Source organism: Ovis canadensis, chromosome 3 (assembly GCF_042477335.2).
Source record: "Ovis canadensis isolate MfBH-ARS-UI-01 breed Bighorn chromosome 3, ARS-UI_OviCan_v2, whole genome shotgun sequence".
Classification (NCBI taxonomy): domain Eukaryota; kingdom Metazoa; phylum Chordata; class Mammalia; order Artiodactyla; family Bovidae; genus Ovis; species Ovis canadensis.
Window position 1 is genome coordinate 73,940,857 of NC_091247.1, and position 23,657 is coordinate 73,964,513.

General features: G+C 37.8%; 1 protein-coding gene across 9 annotated transcripts in view; it reads left to right on the top strand.

Moving 5' to 3' along the window:
- The window catches only part of NRXN1 (neurexin 1), a 1,213,874-nt gene that overhangs the window by 469,366 nt on the left and 720,851 nt on the right, over positions 1-23,657 (top strand). For all 9 annotated transcript variants that reach the window (XM_070292299.1, XM_069583366.1, XM_069583363.1 and 6 more), the window contains one exon: positions 285-446. In XM_070292299.1, the coding sequence (XP_070148400.1) occupies positions 285-446 (162 nt within the window). The remainder of the gene's footprint in view (positions 1-284; positions 447-23,657) is intronic.

Consider the following 23,657-nt stretch of genomic DNA (forward strand, 5'->3'; position numbering starts at 1 on the left):
ATAACTTTTGAGTTGCCATAGGGATGATGCTGACACTAGTTCAATAACCAGTTAACTCTCTAACTAGTTTAGACCTCTTAGGGCTAGCTGAATAGAATCCAAGAATAAACCTCAAACAGACATGAAAATGGGTTCCGCCATAGGTCTAAAAATAAAAACCAAAAAAAAAAAAAAAAAGCAAAATGAAAAAATGAAACAAAACAAAACACAACACAGGCATATCCCAGGATTACAGTATCTAGGTCTGAGTATAGCGTGTCCTTTCCCTGTGCTTTGTTATCTAGGTGACAATATCAGTGGATGGGATTCTTACCACAACGGGCTACACGCAAGAAGATTATACCATGCTGGGGTCTGATGACTTTTTCTATGTTGGAGGCAGTCCCAGCACAGCAGACCTTCCAGGGTCACCAGTCAGTAACAACTTTATGGGTTGTCTCAAAGAGGTAAATATCACTGTCACCAGAATCATTTCTAATTCATGATTTCATCATTTCAGATCCAGACTCAAAGCACCTTTGCTGAAGACCTGATGTTTGTGGTGTCAAAGGGCACAACCTTGAATTCAATATTCCACTGGGGTTTTTATAGGTTTGGAGGGATGAGGGAAGCTCATAAAACATTATCAAGGAATTAAGTTCCTCATCTTTATAGTCTATAAATAATTCACAGTTAAGATTTGCATGGGCAGTCATATTCTCTATAAAAGGAAGTCAGACATAAAGAAATATTGGATTTAGAGTTAAGCCAAACACCTTGATCATCTCCACAAATGCCTTAGGTGTTATATATTCGGTGGTGACTTATTTGAGCGTTACAGGAAAAAAGAAGGAAAAAAATTGGCTAAAAGAGACCAAATTCAACAAGCACAAAATAAATATGAATGATAAACTTTGTTCCTATATTTTTACCATGTTCTGAAGGAAGTAAAGATGTTTCATTTGTGAGTTAATTTGATCGCCTGAGAGAAGCTTTCAGGCTAAAAGATATCAAGAATTTCATCCCTCATTCTCAGCTGTCATTGTTGATCGTAACTTTTGATAGGATTAGAACTTGTTGGGGTGTGAGAAGAAAAAAATTAGGAATGTCCTTGGGTTTTGACTTGTATGAATACTTTTCCATAAAAGCTGCCTGTTTTCATGCAGGTACAACCCAATTTCTTTGGGCTGCTAGAACCAGAAGTTCCTTTTGCATTATATGGCTGCAGTTTAATGGTACAGACCTATAAAATATAAAATTTAATAACTTTGAATTTATTATTGATTAGCCATAAATGTTGCTGGTAAGCAGTGATGTGCTTTGGTTTATTTTAAAGAAAATGTTCTAATCAAACTCAATTCAGGTAAGCATCAGTGAAAAACTATCAGTGCTTAAATTATCCTGACCTGTTTTCCATTTATATAAATATACTGGGTATTGCATTGCCTAGTATATGAATGTGTATATAAGAAGTATTTGTGCTTTGTGGTGGTAGGGATCGATTGTCTCTCAGAAAAGACCTTTTAATTTTTACAAATATGTAACATGACCTAAGACTGTACTAAGCTCTGTGAGCATAATAAAATCTTAATAGTTATTACCTTTGTTATAATAATAGGCATTTTCTGAGCTCTTATTTTGCACCTGATGCAATCCTAGAGCTTTATAAGGATTTCCACAATATAAGTATTACTACTTATCTGCATTTTGGGGGCAAAAAAACTAAGGTTTGGCACAGGTAAGTTTCTTGAGCAAAGGTCTCACGGCTAACAGATTTTAAAGCCTAAATCATGGCTGTCTGATTTTAGAATTTTGTGTACCCTTAGCCACCATAATATACAATGTCCTAACAGAAATATTTGTTAGAAGATTGTGTAAACCCTCAAGTTTATTACAAAAAGAAATGTAATATAGACTGTGAGGAATGAGATATTCAATTGTGTGTTACCATTATACCCATTTGAATATGAATGAGAGTGAATGAATGGGGATCTAGTAGACAAGGAAGACCCAGAGAAGGTCAGAATGTAAGCATCTTGAGGGATAATTATGATTTGTTGATGTTGGGGATGGAGAACGCATTTCTAGCTGGGGAGAAGCAGGGTGAAAACATACTTAGATTTCACAATATGATGCCTGGATCCTCTTTTAGAGATGGGAGTTGGGGTGGGGGCAGAATCATAACCCTAACCATCTACATCATTCCATCATTTTCACTGTGATCTCTCCAATCTACCATCAGCCTCTTTGGTAAGTTAGTCTTGCTAATGACTGGGAAAAAGAAAGGAAATTGAAATCTAGCTAAAGAGCCCTTCTGGGTATCCTGTAAAAATGTGAGAATTTCTTCAGTGATCACCCAAACTCAACTGTGCCTCATTATCTTCTGACATTTCAGTTTGGGCCAGGCAACTTCCTATGTGTATGAGTCTTCAATGGATTGCCTTAATCTAAAATTACAGTTTAAGATTGAACTATATCTCACATTAATATCTTTGTATTAATGAGTAGTTGATACACTTTACAACTCATCTCACTTAATTATGTAATTTTATATTAGTTTCAAGTACGATGTAGTAATTCAGTATTTTTTTGCAGATTATACTCCATTATTGTTGTTTTAGTCACTGAATCAACTCTTCAGTGACCCCATGGACTGTAGCCCACCAGGCTTCACTGTCCATGGGATTTGCCAGGCAAGAATACTGGAGTGGGTTGCCTTTTTTTTTTTTTTTTCCTCCAGGGGATCTTCCCAACCCAGGGATTGACCCTGAGCCTCCTGCATGTCTTCTGCTTGGCAAGTGGATTCCTTACCACTGGGCAACCTGGGAAGCCCCATACTCCATTATCGGTTATTACAAAATAATGGCTATAATTCCCTGTGCTATATCCTTGTTGCTTATGAATTTTGCACTTATCTTTTTAATTAGTCTTTAACCACCAAAACCGAGTCAAGTGGTTTTCTGTGCGAATTCATCTACTGAGTCCAAACAGTGAGGATTCACTCATGTTACTGTTTTTGTAGGTCTAGGATAGATATCTGGAGAAGGTGATGGCACCCCACCCCAGTACTCTTGCCGGGGCCTGATAGGCTGCAGTCCATGGGGTCGTGAAGAGTCGGACACGACTGAAGTGACTTAGCAGCAGGATAGATATCAGCCTTACTGATAGGGTACTTCCTACATCTCTTCCTCTACAGACCAGGATATGTGTTTGGAGCAAGTCCTGCCAGTGTTTTATTAATGTGTAATCTCTTACACTTTATTTCCTCCTGACACACTAGTATGGAAGGATATGGGCATGATCAGCTCATAGCACACTTTGCTTGATCAGATTTTAGATGGTACCTAGTCTCCATCCAAGTCTAAGTATCTGTTTAGAATGCTCTGTTCTTCCTACTACTGAGATGAAATTGTGACAGAGTATCATAGGCTTTGAGCTACATCACCTTATCACAGCTAGGTGAGCTTTGTAGAGTTGCTGGTAAGAGAGAAACATACCCACATTCATTCTCATCCCATCTCTTTTAAGCCCATATGAGCCTTCCTTAACTCTGTCATGGGCTTTCTGCCCTGTAGACTGTTATGTAAAACCTTAATTATGATTTTACATATGTCTCATAACATTTTTTATTTTCAGTCTAGTATGTGATCCCTGTTAGGATAACCAATCCTGGAGGAGATACTAATAATACCATGTCTGAAATCATAGAAGAAATTTTGGAGTGTTAAAACAGGAAGAGTCCTGGAAGTCACTTTCCAAGTCCAGCCTCCTTATCTTGAAAATGGGGAACGGACCTAGAGGTTATTTGTTCCACCTCAAAATAATGAAGGGGTAACAGGATTAGAGCACAGAATATTGTCAGATAAAACAAAATACTTGTATCACTGGTTCTGTTTTATTATGAACAGTGGCACTCAAGATCTCAAGATACAAAACTAGAGATGGCCTACAATTCTCACTAATTCACATCTCTATTCTTGGAAAATTACTTTGCAACAACCCATAATCTAGTGTTTATTAGAAGTAGCTAGAAGTTAGAGCTTTATCTATTTGGCATTTGATAATGCTTTTTTGAAATGAGACTCGGTTTGCATGGAGAGCAGGCAACTTCATTAAGAAATTTATTTTTTAGTGATTAACAAATTTTAAAATGAATTATTTCAACATAATTTGGCAAAATATAACCTGAACTTCATATATTGCTTTGTTCAAATCAAGAAGGAGTGTTGAATGGCCAAGAATTTATGATAAGAGGATTAAAGCAATTTTAAAAAAATATTTGTATTTTCATCATAAATTGAAGAGACTTTGGAGAAATGTTTGAGGTCACTGAAAACTACTTTCAAGAATATAAACTTGAGAAGTTAGAATAAGAATTATAAATAATAAATTACCCATATACCAGCCCACATCTATGAAATTCCTGGAGGGTGATAGGTCTGTGAAAATACACTTTAAAAAAAAAATCTGATTTTTATCAAACCAATACTAATCATGCTTAGGCTGAAGCATTGTCTATATTCTTTGCATTCTTTATGCTATTGACTAAAACCTGAAGTATATGTTGCTTAAAAAGATCATTTAAAATTAAATTTAGTTTTTCCAGCAGCCAGTTTTTGAGTGATTGCTCCAACAGTAGAGAGATTCAGAAGATGCTGTGGAAAGTCAAATCATGGTGTCTAGGTGAGATGGAGTCTATTTGAGGACACCTATGGTCCTGCCCATTCACCTTAGACTCCTAGGAAAGCTCTGTGTGTGTGTGTGTGTGTGTAAGAGTATCATCGTTGATTCCTAGGGTGCTCATTAGAGGTTTTTGTTCCTTTGTGTTTTAATATTCCAAGATGGTGGAAAACTTACTATCATGTGCTTCTACTGCAGTGTTTTGACCATGAGGGCTTCTGCAATAAATAGCTTGCAAGGAAGGCTCATGCTGCTCCGTATTAATCTTGCCTCAGAATCTCCTTCTGTTATTATGCATTTCTTAGTCCCTTTGTGCCTTCATAATGCTTTGAAACACCTATTTCACTCCTGCAGAGTGAAAATTACTCAACATAGTTTGTTAGTAGGGAAATGAAGTCAACGAGCAAGGAAAGGATTGTGTTCAATAAAATGACTTGGAATGCTTTATTTAAAGTTTGTTTTTAGCTATGTGTCCTTGCTGAAGGTCTTAAAATACATTGTGTGAGTGGAGACATTGCCTGAGTAAGAAAATTTAGAATGCTACCACTAAAAGTTGCTTGGGATAAGCCTAAGAAAGGATGCTAGAAAAATAAATAATTGAAATGCTAGGGGGACTCAAATCCCTACTGAAAATTTCATCAACCTAATTAGATCAATGCAGCCTTTAATTACACTGAGAAACTTTTCACAGTAAAAATTTAGAAGAGGCTGTGAGGTGGATGAGGTTCAGAAAATATCCTCTTATGCAAGCATTTTCATCCACTGTGAAAAAACTAGTTAATGCCTGCATGTGATCAGCATGGTCCCCTCTGCCATTTGCAGTGGCATTGCTATGGTTCAAACAACGTACCAGTATCATTACTGAGAAAAAGGTGCAAGAGTTCCTTCATGCAAATACCTCTTAATTCCTATCCTTCTAGGAGGGCAACAGAACTTTAGAAGATTGTGAAGGCTTCTCAGTTTATCTTCTATGATAGAACCACCTCATCAAATGTGGGTTCTGTGGTATCCTGTTCTTATTTCCTCATGACTCAGAGAGTAGAGTGCATATCATTTACATGTAAGAACAAAAATAAAATGGCTTACTTATTTTCATTTTAAGTACTCTTTCCAATTTTGAAATAGAAGTCTGACCTGTTGGAGAAATTTGACATCAAGGAAAACTTTGGAGGGTAAAGAGATCTTCGTTGATCATCATGTAACTTGGGTAAAGGGAGGATTCTTATGTGAGAGGACTTCCTCATAGGAGATCCAAAGTCATGATTAAACATAGTTCTCCCAGGTTTTAATTTCCTCCAGACTCTTCCTTCTTGGGGTCCCTGATCCCTGAGATAGTTTCTGCCTTTCCTCTCCCATTACGCTGTCACAGTCTATTTATCGGTGGGTATTTTTACAGTGTAGTTATGTTAACCTTTCTGCATGCCTCATTCATTCTTTTCAAAAGAGAACTGTCTTTGCATTTCCATCTCACTTCTTCCTAGCCATTTTCCATACATATCCATGTATTTTTACTGGCGGTATAATTATGTAACTAAGGATACTAAATTCTACTTTATGTTTTTCAGAATGTCCTCAATGTAACTATTTTGGGAGATATTTTACTAATGCCATCCAAATAAGAGACTGTATGAAAATACAAAGGAATTCCTGTAACAGAAGTCACCCTTTGTCTCGGTGCTGTGATCCTAGAGGCAGGGTTGTGGTTTAGTGACTTGTAAGAGGGCTTAGTTTAGCCCTAGCTGCAGAGGAGGCCCATTGACTTACAGCATTGGGCAAAAGTTCTGGTCTAGAAAGAAAATAAATTTTCTCCATCTGATTTAAAATACAGAAGATGGCAGTTTGCTTTTTAAACTTTAACGAGAAAGCAAGATGGAGTATGCGAGAATGTCAAAGAATTTGACAAATTCTTATGTACTATTAACCTGATTTATTGTAAGCCCTGCCTAATTTCTTTCAGATCGTGGAATTACTGAAATGTGTTTCAAGTCTTCTGCTGTAATAAATTGTCAGCACTAGAATGCAAACAGAGGTCAATTACCCTTGCCTCCTTTCATGTTTAAGACAGCAGACCAACAGCTTCTTTTAAGTCAGACAGCCCCCTTTCCTATTTAAGGATGTCATTCCAAGGTGAGGTAATAGTAATAATAATAATAATATCCTCATTATACAAATGAGGACTCTGAGATCTTAGCAGAACACATGTCTCTGAGTGGTGAGGTTGAACCATGACCTTGATTTTCCATCCCTAAGTTGAGTACTTTTCCTAGTTACAGGACGTTGCCTGAATGTGCTCATCCAAACAAACTCCAGTAATATAAACTCTGTGGTCCCTAGTTGTGGGTAGGATTATACTAGGCATTATACACAGGGATATTAAAAGAGCTATTATAAAAGTCAAGAGGGTTGGTATATTCCAGAACGGTAATAATAATAATATACTAAGTATTTTCTATTTTTCATGTAATATCTATAGCATCCACTGAGTTACCCCATTTTACTGAGGGCATCAGCAACAGAGCAAACATAATAATTTATTCTTAAACAATAAAAGGATGAAACTTTGTGAAACAACTTGATATTCAGTACTTGAAACATAGTGGCAAGGGAGGGGGAAAAATGTATATGTAGACTTATAGCGTTTTATCTTTGGTGCTACTTTTATGATTAAATTGCCTAGAGCAGTGCACTGTCATTTTTCCATTGTTTTATATGTTCAAAAGTAACTCTCCAAACATGATAAAAGTATAGTAATACCATTTGTATTTGACAAATGAGGACATGGAGACAAGAGAAGTTCAGTAAGTCTGACCTAGGAAAAAACAGTTACTAAGTAGCAGGGCCAAGACCTAAACCTGAACTAATCTGACCACAGAATCCTCTCCTTTACTACTCTATGTTGCTTTCTTTACACACAAGGTAATTTCACTTATCTTTCCTCATTCTCAGTCTTCTCATTAAGGTATAATTAAATGGAAAGAACTTTATAGCAAGCTTGAGGCAAAAGAAAACACAGCCTAGAGTCCTAGGATGTTGCAGAAGGAGATGTCTAAGTGGGAGGAGAAAGAGCAGTTTCTTGAATGCTCAGTTATAGGTGAGCTTCCTGGGGGACTTTTCCTCTCACAGTTTTAACTGGTATTGGGATATCACCTCTGTAAAAGTCTTCTCTACTCTGTAAGTCTGCATATTCTTCCTCCTCTGTGGATGTAAATAAGGCAATAATGCTTGTCATCAATTTCTGAACTCTGTAGCCAACCATTTGGACAGGGATGCACAAAAAATACATTTAGAAGTACTTTCTAGAGTTCTATAAAGTATTGGCTTCATAGATTGTTGAGAGTAAATTTGCTTCTGTGCTTTGTAGCCTTGGGGACAGGGAAATAAGCAATTGGGGCAGAAACCAGGCATTTTGCCATAGACAGTCCTCTCTGAGATTGGATTCAGGGGGTCCCATCTGCTCAGGTCCCTGAGGAAGTGGAACTCAGCTCTTTAGTCTCCAAGCATCTGGTGAGTCCTTGTCTGGAATTCAGCTTTTTTAACATAGTAACCTCCCTTCCAGGGGGCCCACAGAATTTTTATTTCCCATCATTTTCAGCAGATGCCCCATAGCCTGGAACTATATCAGCAGTTGGCATAATACATTGTAGCACTTTCAGATATTAAGCTAGCAGAACATGGTTGGGTAGGAGGTTCGATGACATTTTAATTCAGAGGAATTGATGCATTTTATAGACTATGACATTTTTCTAGCCCAGCAGAAAGCAATAATGAATAATGTCTAAGACTAAACATTTCCTCTTAATTTCAGCACCCACTGCAGTACCCTGTTTAAATTGTTCTGTTCACTTATTAATGTGTGCATGCAGTGAATCAACATTAGTCAATAACTACTATGTGCTAGGCTCTGTATTAGATACCGGGGACATACTGATAAATAAGACAACACGCTTAGATATCTGGAAGGAGAGCCTGACAAAGAAACAGAAAATTACATTACAGGTACCTTCATTGAGGCAGTGGAAATTGCTCTAAAAATACAGTGAAAGCTGTTATTAATTCAGCCAGAGGTGATTGGTAATACTTTCAAAGAGAAGGTGACAAAGTAATCTGAGTTATCCTCTCTGTCTCTCTTTGCTCAACTCTATAATGGGCATGATATTATATGAGATTAAAGCACAATGAATTAGCTCCGCTCTCAGGATTAGAAAAGAATAGAAAAGATAAAATTATATGAAGGATTCAAAAACACATTAGAAAAGAAAAGCTCCATAGAAATGCAAGCTTGTACTTTGCTAAGTATGAACCATATTTTAAAAATATAATATCCATCCAAAACAAAGGGAATATTTTAGTCTTCATCTTAATTTTTATTATGAGATGATTTACTCTTCATTTAGTTCTTTGGATCAAGTGCTATGTTTGGAAGAAAATTATTCCTGTACATGGTAATTGGTCTTTTTTTTTTTCCAGGAGATTCATCACTATTGAAACACATTTAAAACTAATTACTTTAAAGTGAAAATAATTTTGTTATCATTCAGAAGCATGTGATTTTTAAATAATAGGAAAATGAGATTTTTTTGATCTTTGTTGAGTATTCTGCACTGTGTGATTCTGCACTGTGTGATTCTGCACTGTGACGAATTGGTGATTCTGAGTGTTCAGCTTAGTTCTGTATGCATGATATGACTATCTACCATGTATCAGGGTCTGTGTGAAGTGCCAGGATATGATAATTAGGTTGACCTAGGTTATCCAATCAAGATCATGATGAATGAATTGTCCATCACACATTTATATTTTTCTGAAACTAAGTTTCTAAATTTGAGTCAAATGAGATGACAGTAACCAGTTATAGATTGTTATTCCATTAAATTAATTTTGACAAATTACATTAGAATCAGACAGAGCCGGGTTCAAGCCCTGGCTCCCTCGACTTGGTAGTTGTGTAACCTGCAAATAGTAATTGAGTATTTTGGGCTTCCTTTTTCCTTCACTCTAAAGGATTAAATGAATGTATGTAATTGAAGGACTCAGCATAGTACCCATTATACTGGACTATTTCAATAAATGATGAGTGTTAACTATGATTATATTGCAGATAGGAATGGACCAATACATATATATTTCATGGGCATGTGACCTATGTAGTCACACAGGGCCCCCACATACAGAAGGACCCTGCACTCGGTTTAATATCTTCCTCTTGCCACTTGAAATTCTCAGTAACTTTGAACAAGGGACCCTTCATTTTTATTTTTGCACTGGACCTTGTAAGATATGAGAATGGTCTGGGTTTTAGAAACATATATGAGATTTTGCACGTATTATCTCATTTTTAAAATTATTTCATTTAACTCTCCCAACAGCTCTGTGAGGAAATTGACTTCAATGCCACAAATTATTTATAACATCATCAAGGCCACAATACTCATCTGTAAAAGAATTCAGAAGAAACACTGTTTATTGACTCTAGCCAATGTGTTTTCCTCTTTTGTTCTCCTAAATTATAATAGCCACCTTCCAAAAATTAGTAAAGATGACTGAGAAACTCATCATTTTTTAGAAAAAAAATGGTATCTTTTTCATAACTGGAGATAGTCCATTTTTATGGTTTAAATGCAGTTTTGTTTTTTACTTTTTAAGGATTTTATCATCTTCATCAGATTTCACATTACAGTATTTTTCAAGCATAATCACTGTATTCCTTGCCTATATTCACCATCTGTAGACAAAACTGTCTCATATGTAAGACTCAGTGTTTGCTTGCAAGAGTAAATTGACCTTTTTTTTAACATTTTCTTCTCTAAGATTGCCACCCATCCTTCATGAATATTACCTTTAGCTATTGTTTAACAATTTTTTGATTTATCCTGGATTAATCAAAACATTTATATAAATGTTACATAGAATTTATATAGAACAATTTCCAAACCATGGCATGCAACTAAGAAATAAAGCCCAGCAGCAATTCTTAGCCCATTTAAGGATTTACTCTTCAAGGTGTGGCCTGTGAACAAGCAGCATCAATACCACCTAGGAGCTTGTTAGATGAAAAACCTCAGGCTCCTCCCCAGATCTACTAAAGCAAATCCATATTTTAATAAGATACCCGGGTGATTTCATATGCAAATTAAAGTTTGAAAATCACTCATCTAGAGCACTTCAGCCCCTTTATGGTATTGACATAATTGACTGTGTGCACACACTAAGTCTCTTCAGTCATATCTGGCTCTGTGCAATCCCATGAACGGTAGCCCACCAAGCTCCTTTATCCATGGGATTCTCTAGGCAAGAATACCAGAGTGAGTTACCATGCCCTTCTCCAGGGGATCTTCCCGACCCAGGGATGGAATCCGTGTCTGGCAGGGAGGTTCTGTACCACTAGCGCCCCCTGGGAACTCCCATCATGGCAGCATGATGCACAGTCATGCTGCAATTGGCATTAAACACGGCTAGAATGAACCTCAATTACAACTATGATCTGCATTTTAAACATATTAAATACAAAACAGTATACAATTAAGTAGCTCAGAAATGACTCTGAGGCTTACACCCAGAGCCTCAGCATCTCATAATGACAAGACCCTAGGAAAACACTCCTAAGCTCAGTTCTGCTATACTTCCTGCTTGGGCTCAGCCTTTTGCAGGAGATGGACATCAGGATCCTCGTGTCAGATTACACCAAGGGCAGATACCACCAGGATCCCTGCAGGGCCAACCTCCCAACATTCTAAATTTAGTGGCAAACATAGCCTTGGGATCAGTTCTATTTACTATCCAAGCAATAAGCTTTTGCTTCTGAAATAGTTGGAACTACGCCCATGACCATTAAAGTAAAATACCTGTGTGTTAATAACAATTTTAAACTAGGTCTCCTAACCTTTATTTGATTTTGAGTACTGCTTTCATAGCAAAATTTGTTCCTTTACAAAAGTGCTGAAAATCACTGTGTGCAGGTCTACTTGGGTTAATTATTATTTTTGCATGGTAATATTTTTATGCTGAATTTTCCATGTACACTCTTCACATTTTTTTAGGCCATGGTTTATTCAGGGTTATTTTTACCTTACCACAATTTGCTAACTTAAACAGATTTCTATGTATTTATTTACATTGTAACAACTTTGTAATGTAATGGATTATGCCCTAAAGGAAGTAAACTCTTCCTTGGATATAAATTAAACAGTTGGGGGACTTGAGGCATTAAGGAACCATTTAGAGAAATACTGCTTTTGCAACATGAATTTGAGTAAGAGCCCCCTAGAGGAAGGTGTGTTCAGACTACCACACCATTGCACTTATCTCACATGCTAGCAAAGTAATGCTCAAATTTTTTCAAGCAAAGCTTCAGTAGTACATGAACCGAGAACTTCCAGATGTTCAAGTTGGATTTAGAAAACCCAGAGGAACCAGAAATCAAATTGCCAACATCTGTTGGATCATAGGAAAAAACCAGAATTCCACAAGACCATCTACTTCTTCACTGACTGTGCCAAAGCCTTTGACTGTGTGGATCACAATAAACTGTGGAAAATTCTTCAAGAGATGTGAATACCAGACCCTGTTACCTGCCTCCTAAGAAACCTATATGCAGTTCAAAAAGCAACATTTAGAACCCGATATGGAATGGTGGACTGGTTCCAAATTGGAAAAGTAGTAGGTAAAGGCAGTACACTGACACCCTGCTTATTTAACTTCTATGCAGAGTACATGATGCAAAATGCTGGGCTGGATGAAGCACAAGCTGCAATCAAGATTACCAGAAGAAATAGCAATAACCTCAGAAATGCAGATTACACCACCCTTATGGCAGAAAGCAGAAGAACTAAAGAGCCTCTTGATGAGGGTGATAGAGGAGAGTGAAAAAGCTGGCTTAAAAGTCAACATTCAAAAAATGAAGATCCTGGCTTCTGGTCCCATCACTTAGTAGCAAATAGATAGGGAAACAATGGTAGCAGTGACAGACTTTATTTTCTTGGGCTCCAAAATAAATGGGCACAGTGACTGCAGCCATGAAGAAAAGACACTTGCTCCTTGAAAGAAAAGCTATGACCAACCTAGACAACATATTAAAAAGCAGAAACATTTCTTGGCTGACAAAGCTCTGTCTAGTCAAATCTATGATTTTTCCAGTAGTCATGTATGGATGTGAGAATTGGACCATAAAAAAAGCTGAGTGCCAAAGAATTAGTGCTTTTGAGCTGTGGTGTTGGAGAACACTCTAAAGAGTCCCTTGGACTGCAAGGAGATCAACCAGTCAATCCTAAAGGAAATCAGTTCTGAATATTCATTGGAAGGACTGATGCTGAAGCAGAAGCTCCAAAACTTTGACCACCTAATGTGAAGAACTGACTCATTGGAAAAGACCCTGATGTGGGGAAAGACTGAAGGCAGGAGGAGAGGGGACGACAGAGGATGAGATGGTTGGATGGCACCACCAACTCGATGGATATGAGTCTGAGTGAGCTTCGGGAGTTGGTGGTAGACAGGGAAGCCTGGCGTGCTGCAGTCCATGGGGTCATGAAGAGTTGGACATGACTGAGCGACCCTAAGGAACTACTACTGAAGCGAAAGTAAGAAGTATGACACCACTCTAAACTGAAGGACACGCAGCCCAAATTTTTCTTGGTGATTAAGTGAACAGAGATGCCTTTAAGTGACGTTAATGGAAAAACCATTAATCCCAAGAAGTGAAGTGTGTGCTTATGCAATGCTTATAGAAAAAATAACTTTGAATTGAGCTAGCTACATACTCTGCCATCAGAAATGAAAGTATCACAGACCTCCTCAAAATTTCTTTAGGAGACCAGAATTTTATGGTACTTTAAATCCTCCCCCACTATCTTCCTCTAAACTCAGTGTGTAATTAGAGGCTATTTGTTCTTGAAAATGCATTAAAACTAAATCTCTCTGGCTTTATTAGATTAGAATAACACTGAAAATACTTCCACTTACTTTCATCCCCCATTCAGGAAAATGCAGCCTTTTTTCACTTCATACAACTTTACTTGCACTTTTAACGCAATTCCTTCGTTCTATCTTGAAAATACACATGACACAGGGAGTATTAATAATTAAACTTGAAATGAAATATCCAGAAGTGAAGTTTAAGTACTAGGAAAGATTTTTACATTCATGCGTGTTTTTCTTTAAGTATTGTAGTTATATGTATAATTGAGTAACAACCCTTTAAAATGTGTGCATTTATTCACCAAGCCCTCAGTGAGAACCAGCTGTGTCTCTAGCATGGAGTAGATGCTGGGTTTACAAATATGAAAGATTTGCATCACCTTGTCTGAATTCTGAAGACACACAACCATAAAAATGAATTTCAGTGCTATAATTTGATAACAGCAACAAAGTGTATCAAATGACCTCCGTGAAATGAGCCTGTGCAAGATGCCAAGTGAAGATAAAAAAAAAAAAGAGAGAAAGAAAGAGAATAAGATGTACAGATTAAAGAAACACATAACTAATTAGGTCACCTTATTCTGCTTTTCTGCCTCATCCTGAGCTCATCTCTATCATAGTATTGCTACTATAATTGTATCAGTGTTCGATCAATGAGGGTTTCTCAAGAATGTTAAGCCCTAAGGCTCTAAGACATCCATTGTTATATAATAGTGCCAGTTATGGATCATCATTGGGAGAATTGAGAAAGTAGTTACTCAGCTAATTTTCTGTGTTCTGTGGTTTGGATGACTTTTCTAGTTGAGAAAAGCTAGGGGACGACTATTCTGCTCGTTTGCTGGCAAGGATGATGGCTTTCCTAGTGCTAGAGCCTGTGGCATAGTTGGTGCTCTGTGATCCTTTAGTTGATTCATTATAATTACACTCAAGTGAGATAATTTCTACAACAAAGGTTTGTACTGCATTCTATGGCAATATGATGTAGAGAGGGGCATCAAGAAATGTCAAAAAACAGACTTTCCCAGGGAGATACTATTTGCACTTAGCTTTCAAAGAAAAATAATATATCTGCAAGTGAATAGGATGTGAGATACAAAGTTTAGACAGAGGAGAATTTGGAGAAATGGCATGGTTGTAAAAGAATACACAAACATGTAGGGGATGTCTAGGGTCCATCAGTGTGACTCAGGAAAGGATACATGGAACACTGGTGCTGGATATAAATTGGAGGAAATAATGCTGAAAATGGATAAAATGATGACAAGATATGACTGCTCCAATGGCTGAGACTTTTGTGTATTAAGAATAACCTGAGATCCTGCAGATCCTGATCCCCACAACTTTTCATTCATTTAACAAACATTTAAGGTAATAAAGATGCACCTGATGCAAGGACTTTTCTTAAAAAAATTATTTATTTTTATTGAAGGATAATTGCTTTATAGAATTTTGCTGTTTTGGGGAAAAACTGGACAACTACATGTAAAAGAATGATATTAGAATACTTCCTAACACCATACACAAAGATGAACTCAAAATGGATTAAAGACCTAAATGTAAGACCAGAAACTATAAAACTCTTAGAGGAAAACATAGGCAGAACACTCAATGACATAAATCAAAGCTGATGGAAGGACTTTAACAAAGACTGCTATCTGTTACAGAGTGCTATGGATACTTCTTGGAAAGTTTGTGATTGGGCCAGGATTTAATACAAATGATCAAACGACACTGAGGCTCCAGCTGAAAAAAAGAGAAAACTGAAACAGATAGAGAGAGATATTCAAGATCAATCTTGGGCAAGAGAAGAACAGAAAGGAAGAAACAATCCAGAGGTCCCTTGAAGGCAGAATCAAGGTGACTTGATGAGTTTGGGAGACAAAAGTAAAAAAATACCAACACAAGACACGTCTATATATTTCTACACAAACAAAGCAATCAAACCAGCTAACCTCTCTGAGCACCAGGGTTTTCATCTGTTAAGAGAGGGGATTGCACTCGTCTCACACACCAGCAAATTAATGCTCAAAATTCTCCTAGCCAGGCTTCAACAGTACGTGAACCATGAACTTCCAGATGTTCAAACTGGATTTAGAAAACCCAGAACAACCAGAAATCAAATTGCCAACATCTGTTGGATCACCAAAAAAAGTTCCAGAAAAACATCTCCTCCTCTTTATTGACTATGCCAAAGCCTTTGACTGTGTGGATCACAACAAACTGTGGAACATCTTAAAGAGATGGGAATATCAGACCACCTGACCTGCCTCCTGAGAAATCTGTATGCAGGTCAAGAAGCAACAGTTAGAATTGGACATGAAACAACAGACTGGTTTCAAATCAGTAAAGGAGTACATCAAGGCATATATTGTCACCCTGCTAATTTAACTTATATACGGAGTACATCATGCAAAATGCCAGATTGGATAAAGCACAAGCTGTAATCAAGATTTCTGGGAGAAATATCAATAATATCAATAATATCTCAGATACGCAGATGACACCACCCTTATGGCTGAAAGTGAAGAACAACTAAAGAGCTTCTTGATGAAAGTGAAAGAGGAGAGTGAAAAGTTGGCTTAAAACTCAACATTCAGAAAACTAAGATCATGGCATCTGATCCCATCACTTCATGGCAAATAGATGGGGAAACAATGGAAACAGTGACAGAATTTATTTTCGGGGGCTCCAAAATCACTACAAATGGTGACTGCAGCCATGAAATTAAAAGATGCTTGCTCCTTGAAAGAAAAGTTATGACCAACCTAGACAGTTTATTAAAAAGCAGAGACATTACTTTGCCAGCAAAGGTCTATCTAGTCAAAGCTATGTTTTTTCCAGTAATCATGTACAGATGTGAGAGTTGGACTATAAAGAAAGCTGAGCACCGAAGAATTGATGCTTTGGAACTGTGGTGCTGGAGAAGACTCTTGAGAGTCCCTTGGACTGCAAGGAGATCCAACCAGTCCATCCTAAAGGAAATCAGTCCTGAATATTCATTGGAAGGACTGATGCTGAAGCTGAAACTCCAATACTTTGGCCACCTGATGTGAAGAACTGACTCACTGGAAAAGACCCTGATGCTGGAAAAGATTGAAGGCGGGAGAAGGGGATGAGAGAGGATGAGATGGTTGGATGGCATCACTGACTCGATGGACATGAGTTTGAGTAAATCCTAGGAGTTAGTGATGAACAGGGAGGCCTGGCATGCTGCAGTCCATGGGGTCACAAAGAGTCGGCCAGAACTGAGCAACTGAACTGAACTGAACTGAACTGAGGGGATTAAGCTTTGTATACTTTGAGGTCCCTTTACAATAAGGTTTAAGTTCTGAGGTAAAATCCTTCTTGTGGCCTTGGTAACAAATGCAGATAAGCATTTTTCTCACAAAGCTATCTGAAAGTCCTATTCTCAAAAGTCCTATAGCCAAAAAGTTTCTAACAGATCACTCAGTGACCTTCATTATATTCAAAAGATAAGAAAAGATAAGATTTTTCTTCCACTACTTCCTCCCTGATCAAAAACAAAACAGAACAAAACAGCAAACAGAATACTCCTAAATCTAAGAAAAAATGTGGATTGAAAAAGATTCCTATCTGCCTGCTTAGTTATTATTTGTTCTCTCTCCCCACCTTTCCCTTAAGGAAAGTTTGGCAAAGCCTCCAAAATCAGATGATCAAAAGCAGGAAAAATTTAAGAATCTTTCTCTGTCCAAGCCCTTGAAGCCTTTCTGAGGCAGCCACCTGCTTTGATTCTGAGAAGCCAGCATTCTCATTAAGTTTTATGGTTTTCGATCAAACAGGCTTCATCACTGTAAACCAGTAGCTGGTCCCACAGTCCAGTCATAGGGCAAATGATCAAAACACTCTGTGTTTTAAAAAATTCAAAACACTGGATGTACTTCCACTGCTATATACCTCCTTGTGTTCTAGTGAAGGTAGGTCGATGCGCTCTGCATGCCATTGCCCTATAGTTATTTTTAAATGACAGTTTGAGTCTAGGAGAGGGATGATGCTTGTGAACAGGTGAGAGATCTCTGCCAGAGAATTGCTTTTAAGAATGGTATAATTAGGGATAAGCTTCAAGGAAAGTTTTATCCTGGAATTTTTTAACATGGAGCAGGCAGATACTAGATAGAGAGAGGCAAACTATATTTCCTGTTCTTTGAAGGAATAATACTCATACCAATCCGTCCCTCGTGGTCCTAGGGCTGAAATGCATTAAAGAAGAGAAATCAAAGAGGAGCTCTCTCTGCAGTCGGTACTATGATCACACATGCTAAGCAGTGAGTAAGTGTGGGAGGATGTGCAAGTGCCAGAAGAGGTGGACAAGTTCAGAAAATGCTCTCTTCTGCTTTTGGGTTATTATGGTCTGCTTTCTCCTTTGCCAGAATCCATGCATTCTATTAAGAATTCTATTCTCCTTTCATTCTATTAAGAATAGTCAGTGTACCTGAAACCCCAAATTCTTCTATTAGGAAGGAGGGAAAGGAAGAGAAAGAGACTGAGAGAGGGAAAGAAAACATTTTTTTATTATCCTAGTGGGAAAATAATGTATACAAAATTCAAAAGAAAGAGAAACTAGAAGAAGGTAAAAGATGATTGAAAGAAAATTCTGAATGGTGACAAGATGTTTCAAGAAAAACATAATAAGAATATAAATATAGGTGTATCTATCGAGCTTGAAGGGGAAAAAATTATGAGACATGATTTTATCTATCTTTCAGTGGAATTTTCCAGGATGCCAAAACCTGGCCTGAGAAAGAAGTAGGGGGGAGATATTACTCCCACTCGCCCATAAATAAACCTGGAATTTGTTACTATTATTTTAGTTTTGATCCTGAGATCCCATATCCAGTGTAGTGCATATGTGGTAGTCTGTATTTTCTGGGCTACCTAGTTGACAGATTTCCCAAATCTGTATGAAATACATTGGAATCCATTAAACTTCAGCCATTCAGATTCCCAGCCTTTTCCATCTGTCTATACATTGGAAAATTCTGAAAGAGATGGGAATACCAGACCACCTGACCTGCCTCTTGAGAAACCTGTATGCAGGTCAGGAAACAACAGATAGAACTGGACACGGAACAACAGACTGGTTCCAAATAAGAAAGGGAGTACGTCAAGGCTGTATCTTGTCACCCTGCTTATATAACTTACATGCAGAGTACATCATGAGAAATGCTGGGCTAGAAGAAACACAAGCTGGAATCAAGATTGCCCGGAGAAATATCAATAACCTCAGATATGCAGATGACACCACCCTTAGGGCAGAAAGTGAAGAGGAGCTAAAAATCGTCTTGATGAAAGTGAAAGAGGAGAGTGAAAAAGTTGGCTTAAAGCTCAACATTCAGAAAACGAAGATCATGACATCTGGTCCCATCACTTCATGGGAAATAGATGGGGAAACAGTGGAAACAGTGTCAGGCTTTCTTTTTTTGGGCTCCAAAATCACTGCAGATGGTGACTGCAGCCATGAAATTAAAAGACGCTTACTCCTTGGAAGAAAAGTTATGACCAACCTAGATAGCGTATTGAAAAGCAGAGACATTACTTTGCCAACAAAGGTCCATCTGGTCAAGGCTATGGTTTTTCCAGTAGTCATGTATGGATGTGAGAGTTGGACTGTGAAGAAAGCTGAGTGCCGAAGAATTGATACTTTTGAACTGTGGTGTTGGAGAAGACTCTTGAGAGTCCCTTGGACTGCAAGGAGATCCAACCAGTCCATTCTAAAGGAGATCAGCCCTGGATGTTCTTTGGAAGGAATGATGCTAAAGCTGAAACTCCAGTCCTTTGGCCACCTCATGTGAAGAGTTGACTCATTGGAAAAGACTCTGATGCTGGGAGGGATTAGGGGCAGGAAGAGAAGGGAACGACAGAGGATGAGATGGCTGGATGGCATCACCAACTCGATGGACATGAGTTTGAGTGAACTCCGGGAGATGGTGATGGACAGGGAGGCCTGGCGTGCTGCGATTCGTGGGGTCGCAAAGAGTCAGACAGGACTGAGCGACTGAACTGAACTGAACTGAACTGATACAGTTTTAAAGAAAAAGCAGATTCTATCATTTTATCCTATTCAAGAGCTTCCCTGGTGACTCATATAGTAAGGAATCTGTCTACAATGTGGGAGACCTGGGTTCAGTCCCTAGGTTGGGAAGATCCCCTGGAGGAGGGCATGGCAACCCACTCCAGTATTCTTGCCTGGAGAATCCCCATGGACAAAGGAGCCTGGTGGGCTACAGTCCATGGGGTCACAAAGAATCAGACAAAGTGAGCAACTAAGTACAGCAAAGCACAGCATCCTATTCAAAATGAAGGGAGAATATAAGAGGCGTGTTTTAGCCTATTAACCGTTGGTAGTAGAGCTCAGTAAAGAAATAGGTCTTATGATTCTTACCACAGACTCTTCCACATTATAGCTCTTTCCACAAGCTTCCATGTTATTATTGATTCCTTCCTTAACTTTGATTCCTTTCCTTAACTTTGTGGAACCAGTGAGCATTGCAGATATCAAAGATGTCATAGTTCTGTTTGATAACACCTGGTTTGTGTCTGACTAACCAATGAGAAAGAGTTGCCTCAGAGCACAGAAGGAGCTAAGCCTTTCTTATGTAACAGTACGTTTTCATGGTGTTTAAATACACTCTAATCTATAATGTGCATGGCAGACCTGGCAGACTCTTAACTAAATTGAAGTGGTTTTTAAATCCTCCAGGTCAAAACTATATAAACTTATATAAACTATATAAACTATATAAACTTATGAAGTCTACTTAAGACAGGTGTTAATGCACAATAAAATTATGATTTATATTTTAAATATGTGGCTTAATTTCAAATCTTTGACTCTTCCCATTTCTTAAGCACTTTCCAAGATGATCATTTTGGACCTTCTTGAACAACTGACTTTCTTAGAATTGCATTGCAGAAGTCAAGGGCATGATTTCTGAGCGTTAATCTCATACTTGCTTGAGTTAACTCAAGCCTTTGACACAGTACTATGTCTAACCCTGTTCATCAGAATTTCTGTTGTTAAAACCCATATGTCTAGCATGTATTTCAAACCTAATTATTACACTATCTAAAGGACAGATTCAAGAGTTTAATTCTCAAATGCCTAAGCATATTTGATCCTTGCAACACTCTGGTTTACCTATAATTTATTAGGTATTTGTGTTATTCTATGAACCTCAAATGTTAACATCAGAAGAAATGATAGCAGTGTATATCATAGAGGTTAGAAAAACAAGCAAAAATGCTTAATTACACAAGTAAGGATATTAAGGTATAGTTCGATTAAGTGACTCTACCCAAGTTGCTGTCCTTGTTATTTGCAAAGATGTCTCCAATAAGTTGGGTATCCTTGATGTACCCAATAAAATCTTCAGTTTAACGAAACAATAACCATGTCTATATAAGCAGCCACATCACTCAATATTTTTTTCGCCTACTTTTCATTTAGGTAAACTTAGAATCTGAAAAGGCATTTTCCCATTGTCAGTTTTTAAAATGTCAGTCTTTCATGTAATTTTCGTCTGTTCTTATTCTTACCAGAAGTTTAATGATCACACGATTCTACAAGTGTCTTTCAAATTAATCTTGAGTTTCTAGTCTCTCATCATCTAGCAGAAAAAAGAGCTGTTGGAGAAAGGCCACAGTTCAGCTATTCCTCTGGAAACTTCACTACTAAAGTAGAGTTGTGAGCTTTTGCAGGGCCCATAAAAGATGCCTTTCACCTTTATTACTGTCCCTTGCCACAGAGAGCAGATCTTTGTATTTCCACTTAGAAATTTTATTTCTCCACTTATTTTTGGTCTCCAATCATAACCACACTTTTCAGGTTATACCATATCTATCACTGCAAGGATGTGACTCTAATTAAGTAATATAATTCTAATTAAGCAATTATATTTTGTATGTCCTTATCATTTTCATAAAACAAATAGTCCACTTCAGAATTATTTTTTTTTCTAAGCTTTTCAACAACCTGCTGTATTTGAGCAGTTCTTGTTTTTTGAGTCAGGTACCTCTCTTCTAATTATTATTTCTGTTCCTCATTTAATCTAAAACTCTGTCTAAGCAATTTGCAATATTAATTTATCATGTAAGCAGTCAATCTGCTTTCCTCCATTTGATTTTACATCCCCCAATTTCTGATATGCCTTCCTGCTCTACTTCAATTAGGTTTATAGTTATTGAGACGACTAAATTCCACTCCACCAACTGACAAAACAATTATTCACCCTTTCCACCCTGTTTAAAATGCATTAAATTTCTATCCACAACTGGAATTATAATGTACTTTCTAGCTTCTTGTAGAAAACATCAAACCATTTCTGATGATTTCTTTTTCATCAAGTGCAACTGCTTCAACTCCAGTTAGCAGAACAGATTTCTCAATCATATATTCCCTCTTCTGCTGAAGAAATTATAACTTGGTTTCTAGGATGTTGACTCATACAACTTTCATTGGAGCATGTTTGCTCAGAAATACTTTTCTTTCTCATTTCTCCTTATCTTAAAATTCCTATTTTGTGCAACATCCACTCCCTCATGTTTTTTGGAAAAACATCACCAAGTATGTTTTCTTTATTAGACCATAATTTTTAAGTCAAGGATATATATATATATGTATGTATGTATATATGTATGTATGTATATTTCAGTTAGTATTATGGGAGCATTCACAAGCTTTTCCCTGAAATAACTTACCATCAAACTGAGAAGTCAGATTTCCAAAAGTAAATATATTTATTTCTTCTTTATTTAGTGATCACTTTCTAAAGGCTCTAAACGGTCTTGTAGGTCTTCATAGAACCATTCAACTTCAGCTTCTTCTTTATTTAGTGATCACTTTCTAAAGGCTCTAAACGGTCTTGTAGGTCTTCATAGAACCGTTCAACTTCAGCTTCTTCAGCATTACTGGTTGGGGCATAGACTTGGATTACTGTGATATTGAATGGTTTGCCTTGGAAACAAACAGAGATCATTCTGTCGTTTTTGAGATTGCATCCAAGTACTGAATTTCGGACTCTTTTGTTGACCATGATGGCTACTCCATTTCTTCTGAGGGATTCCTGCCCGCAGTAGTAGATGTAATGGTCATCTGAGTTAAGTTCACCCATCCAGTCCGTTTTAGTTCGCTGATTCCTAGAATGTCAACGTTCACTCTTGCCATCTCCTGTTTGACCACTTTCAATTTGCCTTGATTCATGGACCTGACATTCCAGGTTCCTATGCAATATTGCTCTTTCCAGCATCGGATCTTGCTTCTATCACCAGTCACATCCACAGCTGGGTATTGTTTTTGCTTTGGCTCCATCCCTTCATTCTTTCTGGAGTTATTTCTCCACTGATCTCCAGTAGCATATCGGGCACCTACTGACCTGAGGAGTACCTCTTTCAGTATCCTACCATTTTGCCTTTTGATACTGTTCATGGGGTTCTCGAGACAAGAATACTGAAGTGGTTTGCCATTCCCTTCTCCGGTGGACCACATTCTGTCAGCTCTCTCCACCATGACCTGCCTGTCTTGGGTTGCCCTGTGGGCATGGCTTAGTTTCTTTGAGTTAGACAAGGCTGTGGTCCTAGTTTGATTAGAATGACTAGTTTTCTGTGAGTGTAGTTTCAGTGTGTCTGCCCTCTGATGCCCTCTTGCAACACGTACCATCTTACTTGGGTTTCTCTTACCATGGGTGTGGGGTATCTCTTCACGGCTGCTCCAGCAAAGCACAGCTGCTGCTCCTTACCTTGGATGAGGGGTATCTCCTCCCACCACCCTTCCTGACCTTCAACATGGGATGTCTCCTCTAGGCCCTCCTGTGCCCACACAGCCACCACTCCTTGGGCATGGGGTTGCTCCTCCTTTTTATAATGTCTGTATCCTGCCTCCTAGCTTATAATCTAAGAGTAAGAGGATTATTTTATGGGCCTTGGGGACTTGCTTTTGGTCTGATTGTGCAAGTAAGTCACATTCTGTCCCTCTGTTTTCTCATCATCTCATTCATAAAATAGAGATAAAAGTATTTATCTCATGTGACATCTGTGAGGTTTAAGTGAGATACTTAATGTGCTTTTAGGAAAGT